The 21,703-nt window shown below is 33.4% G+C and overlaps 2 protein-coding genes across 2 annotated transcripts; both read right to left on the bottom strand.

Moving 5' to 3' along the window:
• Nucleotides 1–6,933: 6,933 nt before the first annotated feature.
• Nucleotides 6,934–13,166, bottom strand: LOC8272560 (DNA repair protein recA homolog 3, mitochondrial). The gene is made up of 8 exons (XM_002514077.4): nt 12,922–13,166; nt 12,659–12,716; nt 11,426–11,646; nt 10,946–11,033; nt 10,446–10,618; nt 9,964–10,110; nt 8,478–8,612; nt 6,934–7,771 (listed from the first exon to the last, which is right to left on the bottom strand). The coding sequence occupies exons 1-8, from the start codon at nt 12,976–12,978 to the stop codon at nt 7,385–7,387; spliced, it is 1,266 nt and encodes a 421-aa protein (XP_002514123.3). The 5' UTR covers nt 12,979–13,166; the 3' UTR covers nt 6,934–7,384.
• Nucleotides 13,167–14,063: 897 nt separating this feature from the next.
• On the bottom strand, nt 14,064–18,009 carry LOC8272561 (nucleosome assembly protein 1;2). Its single transcript, XM_015716308.3, has 12 exons — nt 17,731–18,009; nt 17,568–17,611; nt 17,273–17,368; nt 16,365–16,457; nt 15,888–15,975; nt 15,744–15,805; nt 15,458–15,642; nt 15,152–15,329; nt 15,015–15,058; nt 14,678–14,879; nt 14,554–14,571; nt 14,064–14,442 (listed from the first exon to the last, which is right to left on the bottom strand). Exons 1-12 carry the CDS (start codon nt 17,774–17,776, stop codon nt 14,374–14,376), a joined length of 1,125 nt encoding a protein of 374 aa, XP_015571794.1. The 5' UTR covers nt 17,777–18,009; the 3' UTR covers nt 14,064–14,373.
• Between the last annotated feature and the right edge of the window lie 3,694 nt (nt 18,010–21,703).

The raw sequence follows: 21,703 nt of genomic DNA, 5'->3' as shown, positions 1-21,703 counted from the left end.
CTAATGAGGGGCTCAATTTTGTAGCCATGAAAACAGGAGGAGGTTCATTCAAACATGTTGTGTTCTGTAGAGTGGAAAATTATATGGAACATTATTGGATGACAGTAGACTATTCGACCATTCTCACGTGCTTAAATTGATACTCAAGACTGGGAGACAAAAAGAAAAGGTCTTAGCATATTGGATCCCTGTCCCTGCCAAAGACCAAAAAGGAGGAGGAGGAGAAAAAACAAAAATAAAAGCCCCTTTGAAACTTGAATGATGCTAATTTACGCCGAAATATTTGAATTAAAATCTTAAAATTATTCTTCACTTGCTTCAAAGAAAAATTCTGGTTTGCTACTTTTCTTCACTCAGTAAATATGTATAATTTGTAGAGTTGATAAAATTCATGTTTAATAGAATGTATTAACTAATGAACTGAAAATTTTATGTTATAGTATGTATATGGGTACTTTTATGCAAGCTAATAGCCTTGTAACAAGTATACATGTCTGGAAGTTTAGTTTTGAAAATTCTTATGGTTTACTCTTGTTTTTGTTTGTACATATGAAAGTGATAGTTTGGGCATTGATGAGGAATACAGACGTGTGTATGTATCCAAAAAAGTTAACTTTTGGTCTTTTTATAGTGCTAAGGTGGAGGAACAGAAATGGTAAAAGCCAGTGAAAGCTGCAAAACATTTATGGTAATAACAGGGTCAATATCGTATCAGTACGCATTTCTGCTACACTGACATAGTCTGAAGATGTACGAGTCGAACCTTGGATATGGTTGAGTGATAGTGTTAGGACTCTCTGGAATCATGCAGCTCAATCTGCTACTATAGATCCTTAAACCTATATAGTGTTAGTAACTTTAGTTTATACTATAGATTTTTAAATCTCAAGTTGAGACTTGCCATTAAATCCTGAAGATCCCTTACCTCGAGATTAGTTTGTCTATCACCAAATTGAACTCTATTTCTCACCAAGGACACAAGTAGATTGCTACTTATTTTTTTGGTCTGCTATTCAACAGAAATATGACCAATTTGCTCAAAGCCAATAAAGGAAAAGTCTGATTTTGTCAAACAAAGATTGTCAGTGTTATTTTTCTTTTAGTGCAAATAATGTATGGAAAGAGTCAATGATCAAGAAATCAATAAATGAACAAGGACAGTCCTTCTATTACTAATCCTTGGGAACAAGATCTATCATTAGATAGCTGGACCGATTAGATCTCCCCGGTAGTAGACTACCAGAGACTTTGAAACAATCGCACTTGCTCATCTCAAGGCTTACTAATTATGTGGATTTAGCAATCTCCAAAATTTAATCATTGACAGTCAGCTTAACTAGTAATCCTTAATAGTGTAATGATAAATGATTTATGTTCCACTTGAACCTATTAAAATGAGTACAACTTGCAAGGATGATATGATACAGGCTAAATTTTTTATGATAATGCGACGACTTATGCTTTCTAATTCAATCTATATAAGGAATTAGTTCTCCACTATATAAATGAATCTGATTATACAATATCTTTTTATTTTATTTTTGAAAACTTAACGCTTATCTAATATACCAGATTTAATCATCCACTAAATATTTAAGAAGATTTATCAATAATCATGCCAGAAATTAATGTGAACAGTGAACAAGAAAAGAAAAAGAAATCAAAAATTGAATAGGTTCATATGTTGGGTCCTATTAATTAGATTATGCACTGTATCCATTCACTTCTAGATCGCTCTTAATCAATTAATTCAAACTTCTTAATAATTCACAAAGAATCGTGAGAAACAAATTTATGGTCACTTGAGGTCCATCGTTCGAAATGAGCTTCTTGTGCCCTTCAAAAGCAAATTTATATTCAATTAATGTGAACGCACGCAAAATAGAGTGGGAATAAGAGAGCAAGGCCGAAATGCTTTCGGGGATTCCTGTAGAAATGAGAGCCAGTGCCAGGGGTTCAGGTTATAACAGTAATAATTCTTGAGCACATCAGGCATAAGGCCCGATGCACTTAAATTTGTTATAAACTCTATACAGAAAATATTTTAGAAAATGTCTGAGAGAAATCCTTATTGAATTCAAAATAGATGTTGGCTTATATAAGCCTTACAAAGAGATAAAAAATGAATAATAACAACCCGCGTTTACTGCTCTTATTATCGTGGTAAATAACTAAAGAAAAGGTAAGACTCTACCTAATATCCTTAACAATAGGATTTATTAACCGAAACTTAAAAAATTTCAGCTATACTCTAATAACCTCAACAATTTCTCCCCTAAACTGATTGCCATAATGCTTTTAGTTTATTCGTGGTACCTTGCACACACCCATTAACTCACGTAATATTAAGAATACATCCAGTTTAAGTGGCTTTATCATAATGTCTGCAATTTGTTCCTGTGTGACACAATGCTTCAGCTCAATAACTCCATCTCTGGTCAAATTACGTAAAAAATGAAACCTTACGTCAATATGTTTGCTGCGTTCATGCATGACTGGATTCTTTGAAAGCTTAATGGTAGAACTGTTGTCACATAACACAGTGGTACATTTGCCTTGAGAATGACCAAGCTTCTCCAATACTCTCCTCATCCACACCCCTTGACAAGCACAAGAAGTAGCTGCCACAAACTCTGCTTCAGTAGTTGATAAAGTAACTATCGGCTGTTTTTTAGATGACCAGGATACAGCTCCTTCACCAAGTAGAAACACATAACCAGAAGTGTTGTTCCTGTCGTCTACATCTCCTGCATAATCACTGTCAGTATATGCCATCAACTCTCCATTACCCTCCTTTTGATAAAATATCCCCAAATCTACAATGCCTTTCAAATATATTAACCCTCTTTTCGCAGCCTGCAAATGTAATTCAGTTGGACTTTCCATAAATCTGCTAATAAGACATACCACATACATCAGGTCCGGCCTTGTTGCTGTTAGATACATAAGACTTCCAACCAATTGTTTGTACATGGTAGTGTTGATCTTGACTCCTTCTTCATCCTTCATCGGTCTAACACCAGGAACAATATGATTCTTCACACTGTTGCTCTTCTTCATTTTAAATCTATCCGAAACTTCTTTTGCATATTTTCTTTGACTAATATAAATGCCTTTAGGTTTTTGTAAAACCTCCACTCTGAGAAAATATTTCATTTTTCCGAAATCACTCATATCAAATTCAAGTTTCATAGAATTCTTGAACTTAACATACATATTCTCATCATTACCAGTAAAAATTAGATCATCAACATATAAGCTAACAATCAAAATCTTACCTCCATCTTCAGTTTTGATGAATAAGGTGTGTTCACAACTGCACCTCTCAAATCCTTCTTTGATAAAATATGCTTCAATCCGGCTATACCATGCACAAGGGGCTTGTTTAAGGCCATACAATACCTTCTTCAATTTGTACACCTTATACTCTTCGCCTTTCTTCTCATAACCTTGTGGTTGCTCAACAAAGACTGGTTCATTTAGCTCTCCATACAAGAAAGCACTTTTTGACGTCAAGCTGATACACACTCTAACTATTTCGAGCTGTTAAAGCAATTATCATTCGAATCGTATCCCACCTAGCCACACGAGCAAACACCTCAGTATAGTCTATGCCATGTTGTTATGCATATCCTTTCGCTACCAACCGAGCTTTATACTTGTCAACCTCTCCATTTTCGTTGAGTTTAGTTTTGAAAACCCACTTTACTCCAATCTTCTTCATTCCTTTAGGCAAATCTGTCAACTCCCATGTCTCGTTTCTTTCAATAGGATCTATCTCCAAATCCATTGCAGCTCTCCATTTGGAACTCTGAACAACTTCTTCAAAGGTACTCGGATCTGCAGTTGAGGTAAATAGAACCAAATTGTTATGCTCAGCTTCTTCTGAAAATTCTCCCCCACTCACATAATCTTCCATCCAGAATGGCACTCTTCTGTTCCTCCCTTCTGGTGAGCTTTCTTCAGATAATGGAGATTTTTCTCCAAGCGATTGATTGAAGATAAGCTAACTTCTCCTTCTTCTGCCACTACCTCCTCTTCAGATTCTTCTTCACTTTGATCATGTTCACCTCCTTCTTTATTGTTACTTTCCCACTCAAGGATATCAAGTCTCACTTCTTCATTACTTCTCCCCCAATTCCAACACTCGTTTTCTTCAAAAATCACATCTCTACTTACAACTATCCTTTTTGACATTGGATCATAAAGTCTATATGCTTTAGACTCTTCACTCATCCCTAGCAACACACACTGAAAACTCTTGTCATCCAATTTTTTTCTTTTACAGTCAGACACATGAACATGCCCAATGCATCCGAGAACTCGAAAATAATCAATATTAGGCTTGACACCACTCCAAGCCTCTTCGGGAGTCATATCTTTCACTGCTAATGTAAGACTTTTATTGAGCACATGAGCTGTCCAGTTTACTACTTTTGGCCAGAAATTCTTTGGAACTTGCTTCTCCGATAACATACTTCAAACCATGTTCATGATTGTCCTGTTCTTGCGCTCTGCTACTCCGTTTTGTTGAGGAGTGTAGGTTGCAGTGAGTTGCCTGCTAATACCATTAGTTTTGCAAAAAAAATTGAACTCGTGAGATGTGAACTCTCCACCCCTATCTGTGCGTAGACAACGAATAAAAACTCCTGTCTCTTTCTCAACAAGATTTTTATAATTCTTGAAGATAGTAAAAGCTTCAGATTTTTCAGCAAGAAAATAAACCCATAACTTACGACTGTAATCATCAATAAAGCTTATGAAATACCTCTTATTACTGTTGGAAACAAGTTTGATGGGTCCACAGATGTCAGCATGCACCAGTTGTAGTCTTTGTGATGCTCTCCATAAACTCCTCTTTGGAATTGCATCCCTGTGTTGCTTTCCCACCATGCAATCAGTGCATATTTTGGATGGTGCCTTTAATTGTGGTAGCCCTCTCACCATTTGATTATATTGTAATGTTCTTAAGCCCTTGAAACTCAGATGCCCATATCTACAGTTCCAAAGATGAGTGTCGTCTTCTAAAAATGTTTGGAAGTAGGTAGGAGCTTTAGGCAGGATTTTTGCAATCAAGACGAACAATCTATTTGTAGACATGGTTGTTTGCATAATAAGCCCTTTCTTTGGATGATAAACTCTGCATACTCCATGTTGTATCAAAATAGCTATACTCTTTCTTGCAATTGTCCAACACTTAATAGGTTATTTTTCAACTCAGGTATGTAGAAAACTTCAGTAATTACCTGAGTAACGCCGACAATTTCCAACCAACTATTACCCTTTCGCAATACAGCCATCGACGAATTATTCCCAAGCTTCACAGATTGCCTGAATTTCTCATCAAGATCCGAGAACCACTCCTTATTTGCACACATATGATTGCTACACCCCGAATCAAGAAACCAAACATCTTTTCTTCTTGATTGATTAAACTCAACATATGACGTTAGCAACATTTCTTCTTTCTCCTCAAGCTCAGCATAATTCACTTCTTTCTCCCATTTAGGACACTCATACTTATAGTGTCCTAATTGATGGCATTTATAACACTGAACTATAGCTTTGTTGAATGGTTGTTTGCCTCTTCCCCAAAAAGCCCCACGAGCTTGACCACCTCCTCTTCCACCATATCTATCATTGTAGGTCACCTTTAATGCCTGCTCATCTCCTCTATGCCCATTCATCCTCTGTTCATGTACCAGTAAGCTGCTATGCAATTCATCAATGGTTAAGTTATTAGACTCTTCAACCGAACACACAACATAGTCAAGCCTTGAGGTCATTGATCTCAAAATCTTTTCAATGATCATCATTTGTTGCATGTTTTCACCATGGATTTTTATCTTGTTTGCTATGATAAGTGTCCGAGCAAAGTACGCATCAACACTCTCACCCTCTTTCATCTATAAAACCTCAAACTCCTTTCGAAGAGCCTGGAGTTGTGCTCTTTTGACTCTCGTGGAACCCTGGTACTTCTATTTCATGGAGTCCCAGATGTGCATGGCAGTGTCTCTATTGAGGATGGTCTCTATAATGGTTCGATCAATGGCTTGGAACAAATAGTTCTTAACCTTCAGGTCTTTTAGCTTATGGTCTGCAAATGATTTTTGTTGTGCTTCAATAAGCTCCACTCCTTCTACTGCAGCAGGAATTCCATTCTCCACCAAACCCCAATACTCCTTTAAACGAAGGAAATTTTCCATAAGCATGGACCCGTGATCATAATGGCCATCAAACTTAGGAATTGCAAGTTGAATGAAATTATTTCCAGCTGTGCCATACTTCAATTCTCTCTTTTCTCACTCTTTTTTCTCTTAAGAAACTGCGGTTTCTTTTCTCTCACAATCGAGTCCCGTGATGGGGCTCTGATACCAAATTATTATAAATTCTAAATAGAAAATATTTCAGAAAATGTGTCAAAAAAATCCTTATTGAATTCAAAGTAAATGTTGACTTATATAAGTCTTACAAAGAGATAAAAAGAAGAATAATAACAATTCACGTTTACTGCTTCTAATAAAATATCATGGTAAATAACTAAAGAAAAGGTAAGACTCTACCTAATATCCTTAACAATACGATTTATTAACTCAAATCTAGAAAACTTCAACTATAACTCTAATAACCTCAACAAAATTTTGAGTTTAGCTGCGTTATCTTTTAGTGTTCTTCTAGTGGGCAGCTAATTCGATAATTTTAGTTTAGCTGTAATCCAAATACTAAAAATAATAAAATTAAAATGCTGTAACTTAATTGAAGTAAACTCGGCAAAAATATAAATTACCAATCACCCTTTAGCAGGACAAAGATTGAAGTTAATCTGGAATCCCTCGTGCAGTACAAAACTCATCAATTCATCTTCACTGGAAAACGCGACTACCTCAAGAATTAAGATCAATAAAAGCATCATCAGCACCACAGAAACGGGTATGAGCAAAACAGATTCTCTCTCTGGCATTTCATTGATAAAAATAAGGTTCGTCTCATTACACAACGGATTTGAACATCTAAAGAAAATTTGATACCCAGCCTGCATATCTCACAAGCTGCTCCATTTTGAACCCACAAAACTTTCACCCATTCGACCCAAAATATACATCATAAATTAACATATTTTTAGATTACAAAGAAAACTAAGATCGCACCATGGCCTTTCTAATATTTCCATCGACTTGTGTATTGAAGACAGCTAGTCTAGTCTAGTCTAGTCAGTAGTGACTGAAACAATGGCATTTCTGATCCTTCCATCAATTTGTGCCCACTGAAATACCCTGTGATATAAAATGACCAGAAAATTGGAGCTGTTGATCCAGTAGAAAACTGCATTACAACATAGAATCTGGCAGGTAGACCCCAAAATAAATCTTGATGTGTTTGCTTACTATGCTTCTACTGCAGTAACTGCTTCTTCATCAGTAGAATCAGGAGAAATGGTTTCTTCTACAAGTGCTTCATCAGTAACTTCTGATCCCTGTCCTTTGTCTATGTGGGCATTCAAAAGCTTCTCCCTTAGCTTCATCACTAGCTCTTCCCGTGCATTATCGTTTTCAGCCAGAAACTTTCTAAAGGCTTCCTTGCCATGGAAATTCTGGCCATTGTAATTGTAAAAAGAACCAGCCTTGCCGAGAAATTTGTGTTTTACCCCCAACTCCATGATCTCTGAGTCCCGACATATTCCCTTGCCAAACTCAAGCTCAAACTGGACAGTTTTAAATGGAGGGGCAAGCTTATTCTTTACTATCTTTACTTGAACCTGGCTTCCAATCGTCTGCAAAACATACAATGGAGGATAAAGCGAAATCAGGAAGCTAGAGCAATGATATATCGTGAAACAGAGTAATCAAAAAATGCATACAATTTGGCAGATTTGAACCTAAATACTGAGCCCTTCTACACCCTAACTTTTCACCATTAGCACCACAGACAAATTGATCCAGACCCCCTCACTATGGTCCACCAATTCGTACAACAACATAAGGTTTACTTGTTGCCTTGACTAGGAAAAGAATCAAAAGCTATGCCTAATCTTCAGTATCAAATTCTCTTATACAGAATAGATATGCAAAGGTGGTGAAAACACAAAAGCTTCCACCCCGAGGGCTCCAGGCTCCAGCAATTGCTTTAACTGCTCTGTACAGAGATGCAGCAATTTGCAATGCAAGTCTCCTCAACCCTCACATGTCCTGTATCCTTGTTTGACACGACAAAAAGTGTCTAGGAGCACATGCACCTTACAATTTCCAGGAAGTCTCACCGGATGTAATATATTATTTCTGGGCATTCAGCAAAAAAGGAGAGAGTGGAGGCACTTCAAACCATGTCTTCGACTATTATATAAGGACAACAAAATGGAGTAAAATAACTTGTGCAAATTTTCTTTCTGACAAATACTGGGTAAAATGTAGAGGCGCCTTCATCGGATAGAATGTTCACATTCACAAATCAGAAGCCAAGAGACCAATAGAATGTTATACCTCTTCTCCTTTCTTTATAAGTCCCACCCTTCTTATGTTTAGGCGGACTGAAGCATAGAACTTCAGAGCATTACCGCCACATGTTACTTCCTGGGGTCCACCAAATCCTCCAAAAGTACTAAGCTTTGCCCTCACCTACAGATATGCAAGTGATGATAGGGTATGATAGTTAAGTAAATATCCACATCATACCAAAATTGCAGGCTAATAAATAAAAAATATATTAAGACATGAATAAACTTCATATTCAAAAGTATGATTGCACAAATATCAGCAAAAAGGAAGTCCCTACTATGATGGCTCACTTCATATTGCTTTTGAACAATTTTGGCATCACAGCCAAAGAGATTAAAGCCATGGAGTCAACTTATATGAAAATGAAGAAATAACAATCCTCCTTCTAAAGGAATATACAAGGAAGAAAACTAACAATGCATCAAATTACCAATTAGACACCAAATAAAAGGGATAGACACAGCATGGCACAATTGATAAAACCTCAAGACAGACCTAACAAAGCCCATGCCATGTCTCTTTAATCAAGCTTACCTCAGGACCTAATCATGCCAATGCCTCTTGGATCAAGCTTAGTTTAGTTTAGCAAAGACATTTTGGGGACAAAGGAATGAAGAGATTTTGCAAACTGCATCAGTTAGCTCCCAACAGTTTTATAAAGTAAGAGAGTGGTAGGAAATACAGGCAGATGGAACTCATTTCCCTACATCTCAGTTATGAGAATTGAAGGCAGGAATAATTCATTCCCCTTCCATCCCTGCTTCATGGCCTCTAAAGAAGTTTGTTGACCAAAAGCTGCTCTTCGTGTTCAGACTTCAACTACAAGCACCTTTGCTTGAAAGACTGCCAAGTGCCAACATTCTGACTAACACCGGTCCAGCTCACCATATTGACATAAAAGCAGATAAAAAAGAGAAGAAGAAAAGAAGCACTCTTATAACATAACTTATTTATGAGATAAGAACTTGCTTAATCGTTGAACACGTCATAATGAGTGCAAAAAGAGGACAGCAATATCTGCACACACTATCCACTGCCACATTAGGTGCCCTATTCATTTCCCACAAACAAATCCTATAGCTTTACAGTGGATAATTTCTTTTAGATTTTACAACATCGTGCCAGGCCAAGCTCCAAATTCAGCCAATCCTAATCTAAACACTAGTTGATATCAATATGTATACAAACTGCAATATCTCACTAACAATTAACCACCGACACACCTGATTGAAAGTTCTAATAAAAAATAAAGAAAAAATTTATTTAAATCTATAGGATCTAAAAAACATAAACCAGAATAGGTTCCAGCTACGGTAATTAATCAATTAATACGAGTTCAGAAATATCCAAGACAAAATAATAAGTAGGTAATGCCCATAAAATTTAGGTCTGTGTTATGCAAACCATTATAAAATGAGACTTCCTAACAGAAGTATATAAATGATACAAACCAAGGCCTAAAGCTTCATACTTGATTTATGAAGATCAAAACAGTTTCTGACTGAGATAAAGAGTGGCTCAATTTGCGAAGTGCCTGGCTCATCAATCTAGCTTGCATTGCCATGTGAGCATCACCCATCTCACCATCAAGCTCACCTTTAGGCACAAGGGCAGCTACCTGTCAACAGAAAGAGTAGGATCGTACAGGTTAAGTCCTACAATATATACTAATAACTTCAATTCAATGAAATGAAGCATCTATTGAAACAAAGACAGACATGGTAATAGTGTGTATGCCCTGAGTGTATTATTCTGCCTCTGCACTAAAATAACGCCTCTTGACACAATAAGATCATTGCATAATGATGACTACAGTAGCAACAAAGGAAAGGAAAGGTCTCATTAAGAAACAAATGGTAAATTCTCTCACAGACAGAAGAAGCAGTAACTAAACCAGGATGCTATACAGTGCAAAAGTATTAACTTCTATTAAATAAAAATCTGTATACTTACACTGTCAACAACCACAACATCCACTGACCCACTCCGGATAAGAGTGTCCACCAGACTGAGAGCTTGTTCGCCACAATCAGGTTGTGAAAGTAGCAAGTTTTCGGTATTTACTCCGATGGACTGAGCCAATGATGAATCAAGAGCATGCTCAGCATCAACAAAGACGCAGTAACCTATAAAGTAACAGACACGTTAATATCCTGCAAGAAGTGAAATCAAATATTTGACAGCTATGTAAAATACTTTCATATGAAAATCTCTATAAGAAATTGACGTAGTTATTAATGCCAAACCATCTTGCAATTGATGGATCCCATAAACACTAGCATATCTTGAGTTAAACTTTCCTTCTTCCTCACACATCTTAAAAGAGGTAATTTTTCAAAGCCAAGATTCAAAGCCAGGGAAAACAATCTTCTGCCATGATTGTCCAGCACTATGGTTGTGATATTATTAACATTGGTTATTAGAGAAAATATATAGGAGTCTCATCACTTAACCTCCTTGCTTCTGTGCTTCAGCAATGACATGTAGAGCAAGAGTGGTTTTCCCAGAAGCCTCTGGACCATAAATCTCCACAACACGCCCCTGCAGAAATCCAATGCAGGGATTCCATAAGCAGCCATTACATTATCTGCAGTAAAATATGAGGTTTGATTCCTGCTCAACTAGAAGCCATAGAATGTTTTACTATTAAACGCAGAAACATAAATTCTTGAGTTTAATAAAGGATAAAATCGAAAATATTGACTTTCAACCACAAATAGAAGGCAATAGCATGATAATTGTAACAGAATTTTCCTTGCCACCTGTTTCTTTTTAATTACTTAAATTACCAAGATACAAGAGAAGTTCATGTCTGATCATTGCCAAAAAGAAATCAGAACTTTTTCTGATAAAAATTCAACAGTTAATAAACCAGATATTTAACAAATTAAGGCCCGCAGAATTGCACCAAATAAAATATAGCCTCAGCGTACCTTTGGAAGTCCACCAGTTCCAAGTGCTACATCAAGGGCAAAAGAACCTGTGGACACAACTGGAACATCCTTCGGTGCAATGGACCGGCCAAACCACATGATAGCTCCCTTTCCATATGCACTTGTAATTTGATCCAAGGCATGTTGTAAAGCCACCTCTTTCTTGGACATACTGTCTTCACAAGAGTCACTTCCATCCGACTTGGATCTTCTTCTTCGAGCTTAAAATACATAGATTTCGAGATTGGTTGCCAAATTGCGACAATAATAATAAGTTATGGTATCATTAGCCCAAATCCGGAAAAAGCAGACTAAACAAAAAAAAAAAAAAAAAAGACATCAACCCAATTCAATAAGTAGCTAAGCATAAAACACCATTGCTATTGGTACTCAAAATTATAAGAAGCCAATAAAGAAATTCAATTTATGGCATGAAAGGCTAGTTAAAACGGCACCATTCAGATTTACAGAAGTCTAGATTTAACAACTTAATGGCCTTGTTTGGAACAAATAGTGTGGAACAATTCGATTCAACTGAAATCTTGCAAAATCACATAACTTATGGCATGAGTTCAGTCCTTAAACTGCCTTGCCTTTTTAAGTTAAGAGAATTGAATTCTAGCAGCTATGACTTTTACGAACATGAAAATTAATAAAAGGTAATTCAATTCAGTTCTTGCATTATTAGATTTTACAAACACCAGAAATTACAATCTTAAATTCACAGTTCTCATTTTTCTTCAGAAAATGTGCAGCTGTTAGTATTATTTTAATTACAGATATTTTCAATTTATAAAATTTTTATCCGAAATGCCCTGAGCTCAATAGGGAAATCCCAATTTATTGGGCCTTTAGATACATCAAATAGAAAGCCCCAGAGGCACCATACTATAGGAGCCCAAACTATGTGATTGAATAAATCCTCCTCTATCTGTTAATGTGCCGTGGATGATACACACCTCAAGGTCAGGCGCTGATAAGCACATTGAACTATCCATGTGGCTGAGAGCCTCACAGCCCAGGCACAAAGTTGCAATTATCAGGGATCTAGGGGCACGCTCTACACAGAACAGTAAAAATACAACAATTTTTCTCTGCTAACAAGACTTTTAAACTTAAACTCTAAAGAAAAGTTCAAAGTACCTGTTCCAACTTATTTAGGTCTTTTCTAAAAACGTGTGAACAGCCATTTAAAAACAAAAATATAACAGCACATCACGAGTATTGAAGCACCTTTGGTAGAAAAATTGCAAATTTGAGAAGATATCCCCAAGATTCCTCTCCTTAATTCCTGCAAAACACGGTTATGAATATATTGCTTTCAACAGAGCAACTAATAGATAAAGTAAACGATTGAAATTGTCGATTCTAAGCTCAATACTAAAAGTTCGTTATTGATAATGAAGTGTGGAAAAAAAACAGTGGAAAAGGTAGAGTGTTGCAGGATTTGTTAAGCATTTCAACAGAGAGCAATAATAGAATCAGGAATGACTAACCTCAGGTACAAGTAGAGTGCGTTTTATAGAAGAAATGTTTCGAAGAAGCCTAGCCATGAAAAAGCCTGGGCAAAGCAATTATTGTGAAGGAAACAGGAAAGAAAATAGAAAAGGAATTGGGAAGAATTGGAAAGGGAGAGAGAGAAAAAGGGAAACTCTGTTGTTAGGGTTTTAGGGTTTTAGAGCTTTGTGTTTTGTTTTCCCTCCTTTTGCGCTCTCTGGTCTTTGGGGTGTTTAATTAATTATTTATCAATTAACATATAATAACTAAAGACACTGTTTGATTTTCTTATGTATTCTCGGACAATAGGTTCAGAAACGTTTCTCACGCTTTCATTCAAAAATTATGGGGAAAAATATTTATCATTAAAATAAGTTATCATCAATCTTTCTTTTTTTTGTATTTATTTTATATAAATTAGATATTAATTTATATATCTGATATTATTAAAAATAAAATATTAAATATGCATATGTAGATGTGTAGTAAAAATAAGAAATTGAGTTTTTCTTATATAATCAGACAAAGAAAATATGTAAAAATATTTAATCCAAATAAAGAAACGAAAATAATATATTTTACAAGATTATAAGAACTCTAGTCACTGAAGGTCATAAACTTTTATTTTAAATTTTAGCCGATTTGTAATAATTCAATAATGGAGATAAAAGGGAGAATATAGAAATGAAAATTATCATTTAGATAAATTAATGATATAAATAGATAATAGTAACTAATTAAACTGTTAGTAGACTTTTATAATCCATATAATTTCTTAAAACTTATCATTAAAATAAGTTATATGCATCTCAAATAGTATTTAATATAACAAAAGGTTATGGACCATAGTAAAATTTGTAATAAATCATATGCCAATGGATTTCAATTTCGAGTCAAAGAAAGGAGCAGAATAAATCTCAGTAACAATTTATCAATCCCCTTAATAATTCCAAACAATATTTACATAATTGTATATAATAATCCAACCAATAAACAAATCCGGTAATCTCCAAACACACCCAGTGCAGTGGGTGTTCCCAACTTCATCCTTGGACTCATGATGATAATGAACCACCACAACAGCAGATCCACGGCTTGAAGTTGAAGCAACAGAAATTAGAAAAGACACTGAGTCTGAATATTAAAACTAAAGACAAATAAAATAAGGATTTGGATATAAACGAGTTCATGAAACTTTGACATTATAAAGTAAATCCCAACATACAACGACCAAAACAAACCGCTCCTCCTAACACTATATTTCCATCACATTTCTCTCCAAACCAAGAGGGTAAAGGGAAAGAAGAAAACTTCCAAACCAATCGTTCATAATAACTTACGCAAAATAAATAAATAAAAAATAAAGAACCATCCAAAACTTCAACCCCCCCGCCCTTTCTCTACTCTTTCAAACATCAATTCAGCTACTTCACATGCACAGCAATCCAAGTCTACTGTTGCTTGCACTCTGGAGGCCGCTCACCCTGCTGACCGTCCCCAGCTTGTGTCCTTCCACCCTTCTACATTTACGCAAAAAGATATATAAAGACCATGTAAGATTCATTTAACAAGTAATCACACATTTTCAAATTATTGAGGAATAAGGTTGAGTAACTGAAACCGCTACATACCTTGTTTCCAGCCGACGACTGCACCCAAATGATATAACCAATAATTAGCATCATGTCAAAAAATTTCAAATAAGATAAAAGGAGTAATAAATTACAGCTAAATAAATTCTCTCCTGCGTTATACCTTCTTTTTGGTCTTGCCTTCATCTTCATCATCCTCATCCTCATCTTCATCCTCGTCCTCTTCATCATCTTCATCATCAAGCTCATCAATATCATCATCGTCGTCGTCATCATCGTCATCTAGGCCAAGGTCATCCCCTGGGATAGCCTCACCCGTAAACCACGACACAGCATGAGGGATGATCTTGTCTCGAATGGTTGACCTGAATTGAAAAAATTTAATAGCAAAAGCAACAGATGAAATCACAAAAACTAACCGAGCAAAATATTACTACTACTGGCCTAAATTAGCACATGAAATTAATCCATGTTTACATGGTAGATTATTATCAACTAACCCAACATCATAATCTTGTTCCATCTGGTTCTGAAGCTCCTCAGCCTGGGCAAGATGGTAAAAGAAATTATAACATGACAAAGTAAAGTACAAAAAGAAATATCCTCTTATTTCTACAGTGTAAGGATGATATCATACAGTATCTTCGTCAATATCTTCATCATCCTCAGGAACTTGAGGAGGATTGAAGAAGTTGAAGAAACTTTCACATTCCTCAGTTTTAACAATGGGCTTCGCACTCTTTGATCCCTTTTTAGGCTTCTTCTTAAGAAGCTTCTGTGTCAAGCATTTTCCTGGATACCATTCAATCTCCGTCCTATAAAGAACAGGATACCAAACAGATTTCAACCAAAGGTTCAAGTAGAAAAAATTGTTCTTGTTGTTCTAAGTGTCAACAATCAGCTAAGAGCATGTTGTCTGCATAAAGAGAAGAATGTAAGTTACCCTATTGCTTTCTCAAGAATAGGCTCGTCTTCATCGATCATGTGATATGTCTTTGTCAAGACAGTGTTCTTGAAATAAGGGTTGGTATCAAAGAAAAACTCAAGCTTAAATCCCTTGGGATCATCAATCCTACACCACTTTATATCTTTCAGGTACTTGAGTGCTCCTTCATCACGCTCAGTTATCTAAGGGGGAGATATAAAAATAAAAAATAAAAAAATTGTAACCTGTGCTCTGAGAGAAATTCAAAGTCAGTACAAGAAAAATTGACAATTCAATCACAAACCTCTTCAGCCAACACTTCATTGTTCTTCATTGCCGTGAGCCAGAAATCAGGAACACCCTTTTCTGCATTAGCACATTTAAATATCAAGCTAAGCTAATTTTTCAAAGGGAGAAAGCACATTTGTTAATTACTTTCAGAAGGTACCTTCATCAGCTTCAGCTCCTTCTTGTTCCATTGCTGCTTCTTTTGTAGCTCCATCAACTTCAACAGCTCCATTCACAATATCATATCTCTGCAAGTGATCATTAAAATATTGGTTCAAGGATGGAACATAATTAACCCACAACTAAACAAGCGCTTAGCATGTGAATGGGAAGAATTAGCCAGTGCAATCATGATGCTCTGGGAGCATGGATCATGCAAAATAGAGGAAGAGAGAAGCAAACATGAAGAGATCTTCACAAATTATAAACAACGCAAAATAATTTTATATGATAAATAAAATATAATATTACGCGCATATATATATATGTGTGTGTGTGTGTGTGTGTGTGTGTGTGTAATGTGTGTCTGCATGTGTGTATGTTTTGTGTGTATAGCTCAAAAGATAGTGCACTAATCCACAATTCAGCTTTATATGCAGGTAGGTTTCGTAACCCAAGAACATGATCAGAATTGCACCTTGGCATATAATGGTTGGTATAGTTTTTGATATTTGGCTTCAAGTGCTGCTCTCTCCTCAAAAAACTTTGCCTCTAATTCATCATGCTGGCTCTGTACATCAAGAAATCCTAAAATATCAGAACTGTTTCCTCATCAAAGTATGCTGGCTCTGAACATGTTTAATGCTGAACAAATGGACCCCATGATGTCATGTAGTCAACAAGATCATATGGTATAACAAATAATTGTTCTTTCCATCTTCTAGTCATCCATACACAGAAAACAGTTATGTTTATCCCATTCAAGGAACACAGCAAGATTCAATGCATATTGCACATAAGGAATGTTCACTCGATATAGTATATGTATCAAATAAACAGGCATGCAAAGAATGGTAAAACAAACAACTGTTTTTTCCGTTTTGAAGTCTTTCATAAAAAGGAAAGAAAAAAAGCAGGATGCGGCACAAAATCACAAGTAAACAGCATATGCGCACGTGCATATTGCGCATAAATAACATTCAATAATGTAGCAGATATATCAACATAAAACAGGAATCTGCATATATGGTATAACAAACAACAGTCCTTTCCATTTCATAGTCTTCCATAAAAGGGAAAACAATGATATTTATATTTTACCTCATTGGAAAAACACGAGCACAAATCAATTAACAAGCTTAAACGCCAGCCCATAAAAATTTCACAATCAATGCAAGAATAAAGGGCAGAATATCACAACCAAACAGTGTCTATGCATGCACTTACATACATGTCACAAGAAATGTCCACCCAACACGGTATATCTATCAAACAAGACAGGCATATAGCTTTTTTGCCAACAAACTAAAGTGTAAAAAACAGAATAATCAGAATTACAGCAACAGCAAAATAATAGTCACTTCTTGCAACGAAAGAAAACTATACCTGGACCTCCCTGAGAACCTCAACGCGCTTCCTCACAACAGGAGACAGACTCTCGAGCATATCAGTGTGCTGGCCAGCCAAATTTTGTAGCTTGTTCTGCATTAAATTAAAATTCCTTACTTAAGAAAAAATAAAAACAAAGACAAAACGAATTGACCAAAATTAAAATCTAAATGAAGACCCTAATCCCCAAAGTACAAACTTGAATTGCAAAAGAAAAAAAAAAAAAAAAGAGTACAGTCTTTAAAATAACCTCCTTTCATTTTCAATTCCTCAAGAACCAAAAGGCACTAACCTTGAGTGCGTTAACAAGTCCAGCTCGATCCTCCTGATTAAGAGCTATAACGAAAAAAAAAAATAAAAAAAATAAGTAACAGTTGCAAGCAATCGAAAGAGCAGAACTAAAGAGAGAGAGAGATAACAAAAAAGTTAAGGCCTTTAGAGATAAAACAGATTACCAGCGGTAAGATCGGCCATAGCGAAGTTGTCTTTGTCGTTGCTCATGTTTGGGATTTTAAGTAAAGAAAACAAGAAGCTAAAACCCTAGATTGGGTTATAGAGAAAGGAAGGTCGAGAACGCGAGAGAAAGAGAGAGGCGACTAATAAAAACCCGAAGCAATCGCTTAAAAAACCCTTCCCTCTCTTTAAAAACCCCAAAGAAAAATAATAAAAGACCTAATAACACCTGCCTTTTGCACTTTTATTATGTTTTGTGACAGTGAAAAAAAATTGAAAATCTACGATGGTATTTATACTAGGTTTTTTGCGCTTAAGGCTTTGTTTGGTTTTGCTGCTTTTTCATTTCCTTCTTTTTTTCACTTTAGGCATATAATTGCATTTTGGATTTTGAAAATCTATTTGATTATGGAATGTTCTATCACATATGTCAAGACAACTTCGTACATTGTGTTTTTAGGTCAAATTTTTGCATTACTTTTGCATATCTCTTGGATACACTTTGAATCTAATTAAGGTGATGAATTAAATTATAGATACAAGCCAACTCGATATTAGTTTATATGTTAAGAATTGAGGTATGTTACCAATTTTAATCTCCGCTTAAGTTTAAGATTAATATTTAATTATAATTACCGTTTAAGCTTTGTTTTATTATTCAAAACGATTCTAATTTTGATTATTGTTTAAGCTCAAATATTATCGTCCGTAAACATTAAATAGATTTACTTTTAAGCATGAAATTATTAAAAAATCTAAATATATAGTCTTCCTATTTGTTTATACATTTATAATGATTATGTCATACAATTTGACGCAGTATCTTAATTATTATTAAGATAGTAACATTAATTAAGAATACGTTAAATTTTTTAAAATGGTTAAGAAGTTATAAATTTAACCATAATACCCACTGAATATAGATAATAAAATTTATGTTGATTAGAGAGCTGAAGTTTATGTTTCGGCTTGCTTTGCGAAACATGATTAATTGATAAAAATCATCTTTTGTATTTAAGATATGTTTTTTGTCTAATTAAGGTAATGGATTAAATTGTGACTATACAAGTAAACTAAATATAGCTTATTTAGTCAACAAATCCAAGTTTTATGCTAATTTAGTTTTAAAATATATATATAATTATATAAAATTCTATAATTAACTTTAAATTATACCAAGTATAATGGTCGATAAAAATTCATTTTAAAATAAAAAAATACAATCTATAATTGTTGCTTCAATTGAACTTTAATTTTTAAAATATAATAATAATTGGATTGATTATCTTTTCAATTTTAGTATATTAAAAGAAAAATTAATTCGATCAAATGTAATAAATATATAAAGGTTACTAATAAATATTATCATTCGTCAAATCAAGTTAAAATTTTACTACATTAACTATTAATAATACATTCGTATCATTCTTTCTAAAACAGCCAAAAAATTAAAATTTTAATCATAATAATCAATCAACATATCATAGAAAGACTAAAAAATTGAAATTTATAAAACATAATTTATTAGAAAAATACTTCACGAGAAAATTGCTATCTAATGATATTATTTAAAAATTATTAAAATTAATTATTATTACATTTTTTATCATAGGCATATTATTTTAAACCGGAAGCAATAAGCTATCGGTCTTAAAAATGATTTAATTTTCCTGTTCCTCAAATAATAATAATAACTTTGGTTAATTTATTTTTTTTTTCCAAAAACAAGAAAAATGTTCGTGTACGAAACAAACAAATCCTTAAGATATAAATAATTATTGCCGCTAAATGTTGTTAATTAAAAGAGAAAAACACCCACTTCAAAAGCCGCGTGAATCTAGGCATTATTTTGTATAGTTCAAGCCGTGCTAGTTTTTTTATTTCATTTATTTATTTCAATTTTGATTGGTTGTATAGTTGTGCTAAGTTGGCACTTGCTACAAATTCACATTACTCAAAATCTTTTTTTTGTCCCTTATTTGTAGCATCATCTTCTTCTTTTTTCTTTTACCGACATCAATGAGCAAATTTTTCCGCTACAAAAGGAATACTTAAAAAATAATGTTTAATATAAATATAAATATTTAAATCATCACTGTCAAAACAGCTATAAACTATGTAATATAAAATAATTATTTTTCTATATTTTATATATAAAAATAAAATTTATTTACTGTAAAATATAAAATTTTACTTAATACATATTAGGTATTGAATTATATAATCATATTTTTTTTATATTTGTCATATTATAACTCATTTAATAAAGAGAAAAAAGACTTAAAACGCAAAACCTATCTATAATATTTAAGTTAAATTTGGGATATATAAATATTGATATTTAATAGTAATATATAAAAAAAATAAAATTTAATATAAAAGTAAATATTAGTTGATGGACCAACAATATATTCCGATAGTAGGAGAAAAAAGAAGGAAATGGAACATTGGTAATACTTTGGTTTGGAGTTGGGGATTAGAGGAGGAAGCAGTAGATACTTGTATTAAAATAATACACACCTCATCAGAAACATTCATGCGATGCCACCAACAGCACGTGCCCTACGATTAGATATTCCTGTGCATAATATTCACCAATAGCATTTTAATCGCTTTCTGCTTCGAGAAAGCAAACAATCGTGGAATTATTTAATCCAACACTACATATCGTTTTAGAATCAGTATATTTAATTAAATTAAAAATATTATTTGAATTTAATAAATTCATAAGGAGAAAAATATAAAATAGTAATAATTAATATATTTAACGTTAATCACATGTGTAAATTTAAAATAGATAAAATATAAAATTTTGTATAAAGAATATAAGTTATAAATTTAAAATTGATAACTTTATTTCTAATTTAATACATGATGGTCATAAAATAAATTTATGATAATTGGACTTTTTGTATTATAAAATTATAATTTTTACCTTTTTTGGCGGTATATTTTTTAAAAATAATTTTATATCGAAAATTTTATAAAATTCATTTTATTTGATAACTTTTGAAGTTTCAAATTTAGTACCAATAATAAGGATTAAAATAATAAATGCTAAGAGAAAATTATAATAAATATTTTTATTTTAATTAATAACAATTATTAAAAAATTCAGCTTTTATTAATTTTAAGTAAAAGAATTAAGTATATAATAAAAAATAAAGTTGGTTGGTTTCTCAAAGATTTTACTAATTAATAAAATATTAAATATAAAATAGTCCATTATAATTATATCCATTCCTGTTCTTATTTTAGCGAGAAGAAAATTTTAATATTCATTGAGATTTATATATTGATATGTGTTCGATTGAATCATATTATAAAATATTAAATTATGGGCCAGATAAAAAAAAAGCGGGTAAAGGATAAAATACCTTTTTAAAAATTTGTGCCTAGAGGTCAAATGAGTCCGATTTTAATTATTTTAGTAAATAAATTCATAATTTTTATTTAAAGGTCAAATAAATTCAAAATTTCACTAATTTTGTTCAAATAATGACAACTGTATTGATGATGATTTGAAAAAGTCGGCGATAATAGTGAAATAGCAGCAACAATTGTTAATTTTAGTTTTTTTAATAAGACAAAAAATAATTTTAAATACATAAAAATTAAAAGTTTAATTTTCAATATTAAAAATTAATAGTTGTTCAAATTTTATTACTCTTATAATTTTTTTTCAAATTTAGATATTTGTTATCATTAAATAGAAATTCTAGACCTATTTATTAAAATAATCAGCTCTAAACTCTAAGTTTAGGAGGTTATTTGACCCTTTATCTGAAAAAGAACCAAATACACTGTTACAATGCGTCTCAATTTTTTTAATGAGAGGGCCAATAAATTATGAATTATAATAGAGAATAATTATATTTTTATCGCTGCCATAAATATGAAAATTCACCCAGTATGAAGGAAAAGACTCAAACTCAATATTTTTCTCACTGTCAATAGTAAATGCTTTTGCCAGTT

This window comes from Ricinus communis, chromosome 3 (assembly GCF_019578655.1).
Source record: "Ricinus communis isolate WT05 ecotype wild-type chromosome 3, ASM1957865v1, whole genome shotgun sequence".
NCBI lineage: Eukaryota > Viridiplantae > Streptophyta > Magnoliopsida > Malpighiales > Euphorbiaceae > Ricinus > Ricinus communis.
Note: the sequence above shows the minus strand (reverse complement) of the source record. Positions and strands in the feature narration are given on the sequence as shown.

What these genes read in the sequence shown, in the direction of transcription:
- LOC8272560 (XM_002514077.4), bottom strand. Translation starts at nt 12,978, where the DNA reads ATGGCTAGGCTTCTTCGAAACATTTCTTCTATAAAACGCACTCTACTT. An exon ending in TGAAGCACAGAAGCAAGGAG is followed by an intron (nt 10,619 to 10,945) that starts GTTAAGTGATGA and finishes GTTACTTTATAG; the next exon opens with GTTACTGCGTCTTTGTTGAT. An exon ending in ATGTTGTGGTTGTTGACAGT is followed by an intron (nt 10,111 to 10,445) that starts GTAAGTATACAG and finishes TTCTGTTGACAG; the next exon opens with GTAGCTGCCCTTGTGCCTAA.
- LOC8272561 (XM_015716308.3), bottom strand. Translation starts at nt 17,776, where the DNA reads ATGAGCAACGACAAAGACAACTTCGCTATGGCCGATCTTACCGCTG. An exon ending in TATGGCCGATCTTACCGCTG is followed by an intron (nt 17,612 to 17,730) that starts GTAATCTGTTTT and finishes TTTTCGTTATAG; the next exon opens with CTCTTAATCAGGAGGATCGA. An exon ending in AAGATATTGACGAAGATACT is followed by an intron (nt 15,059 to 15,151) that starts GTATGATATCAT and finishes CATCTTGCCCAG; the next exon opens with GCTGAGGAGCTTCAGAACCA.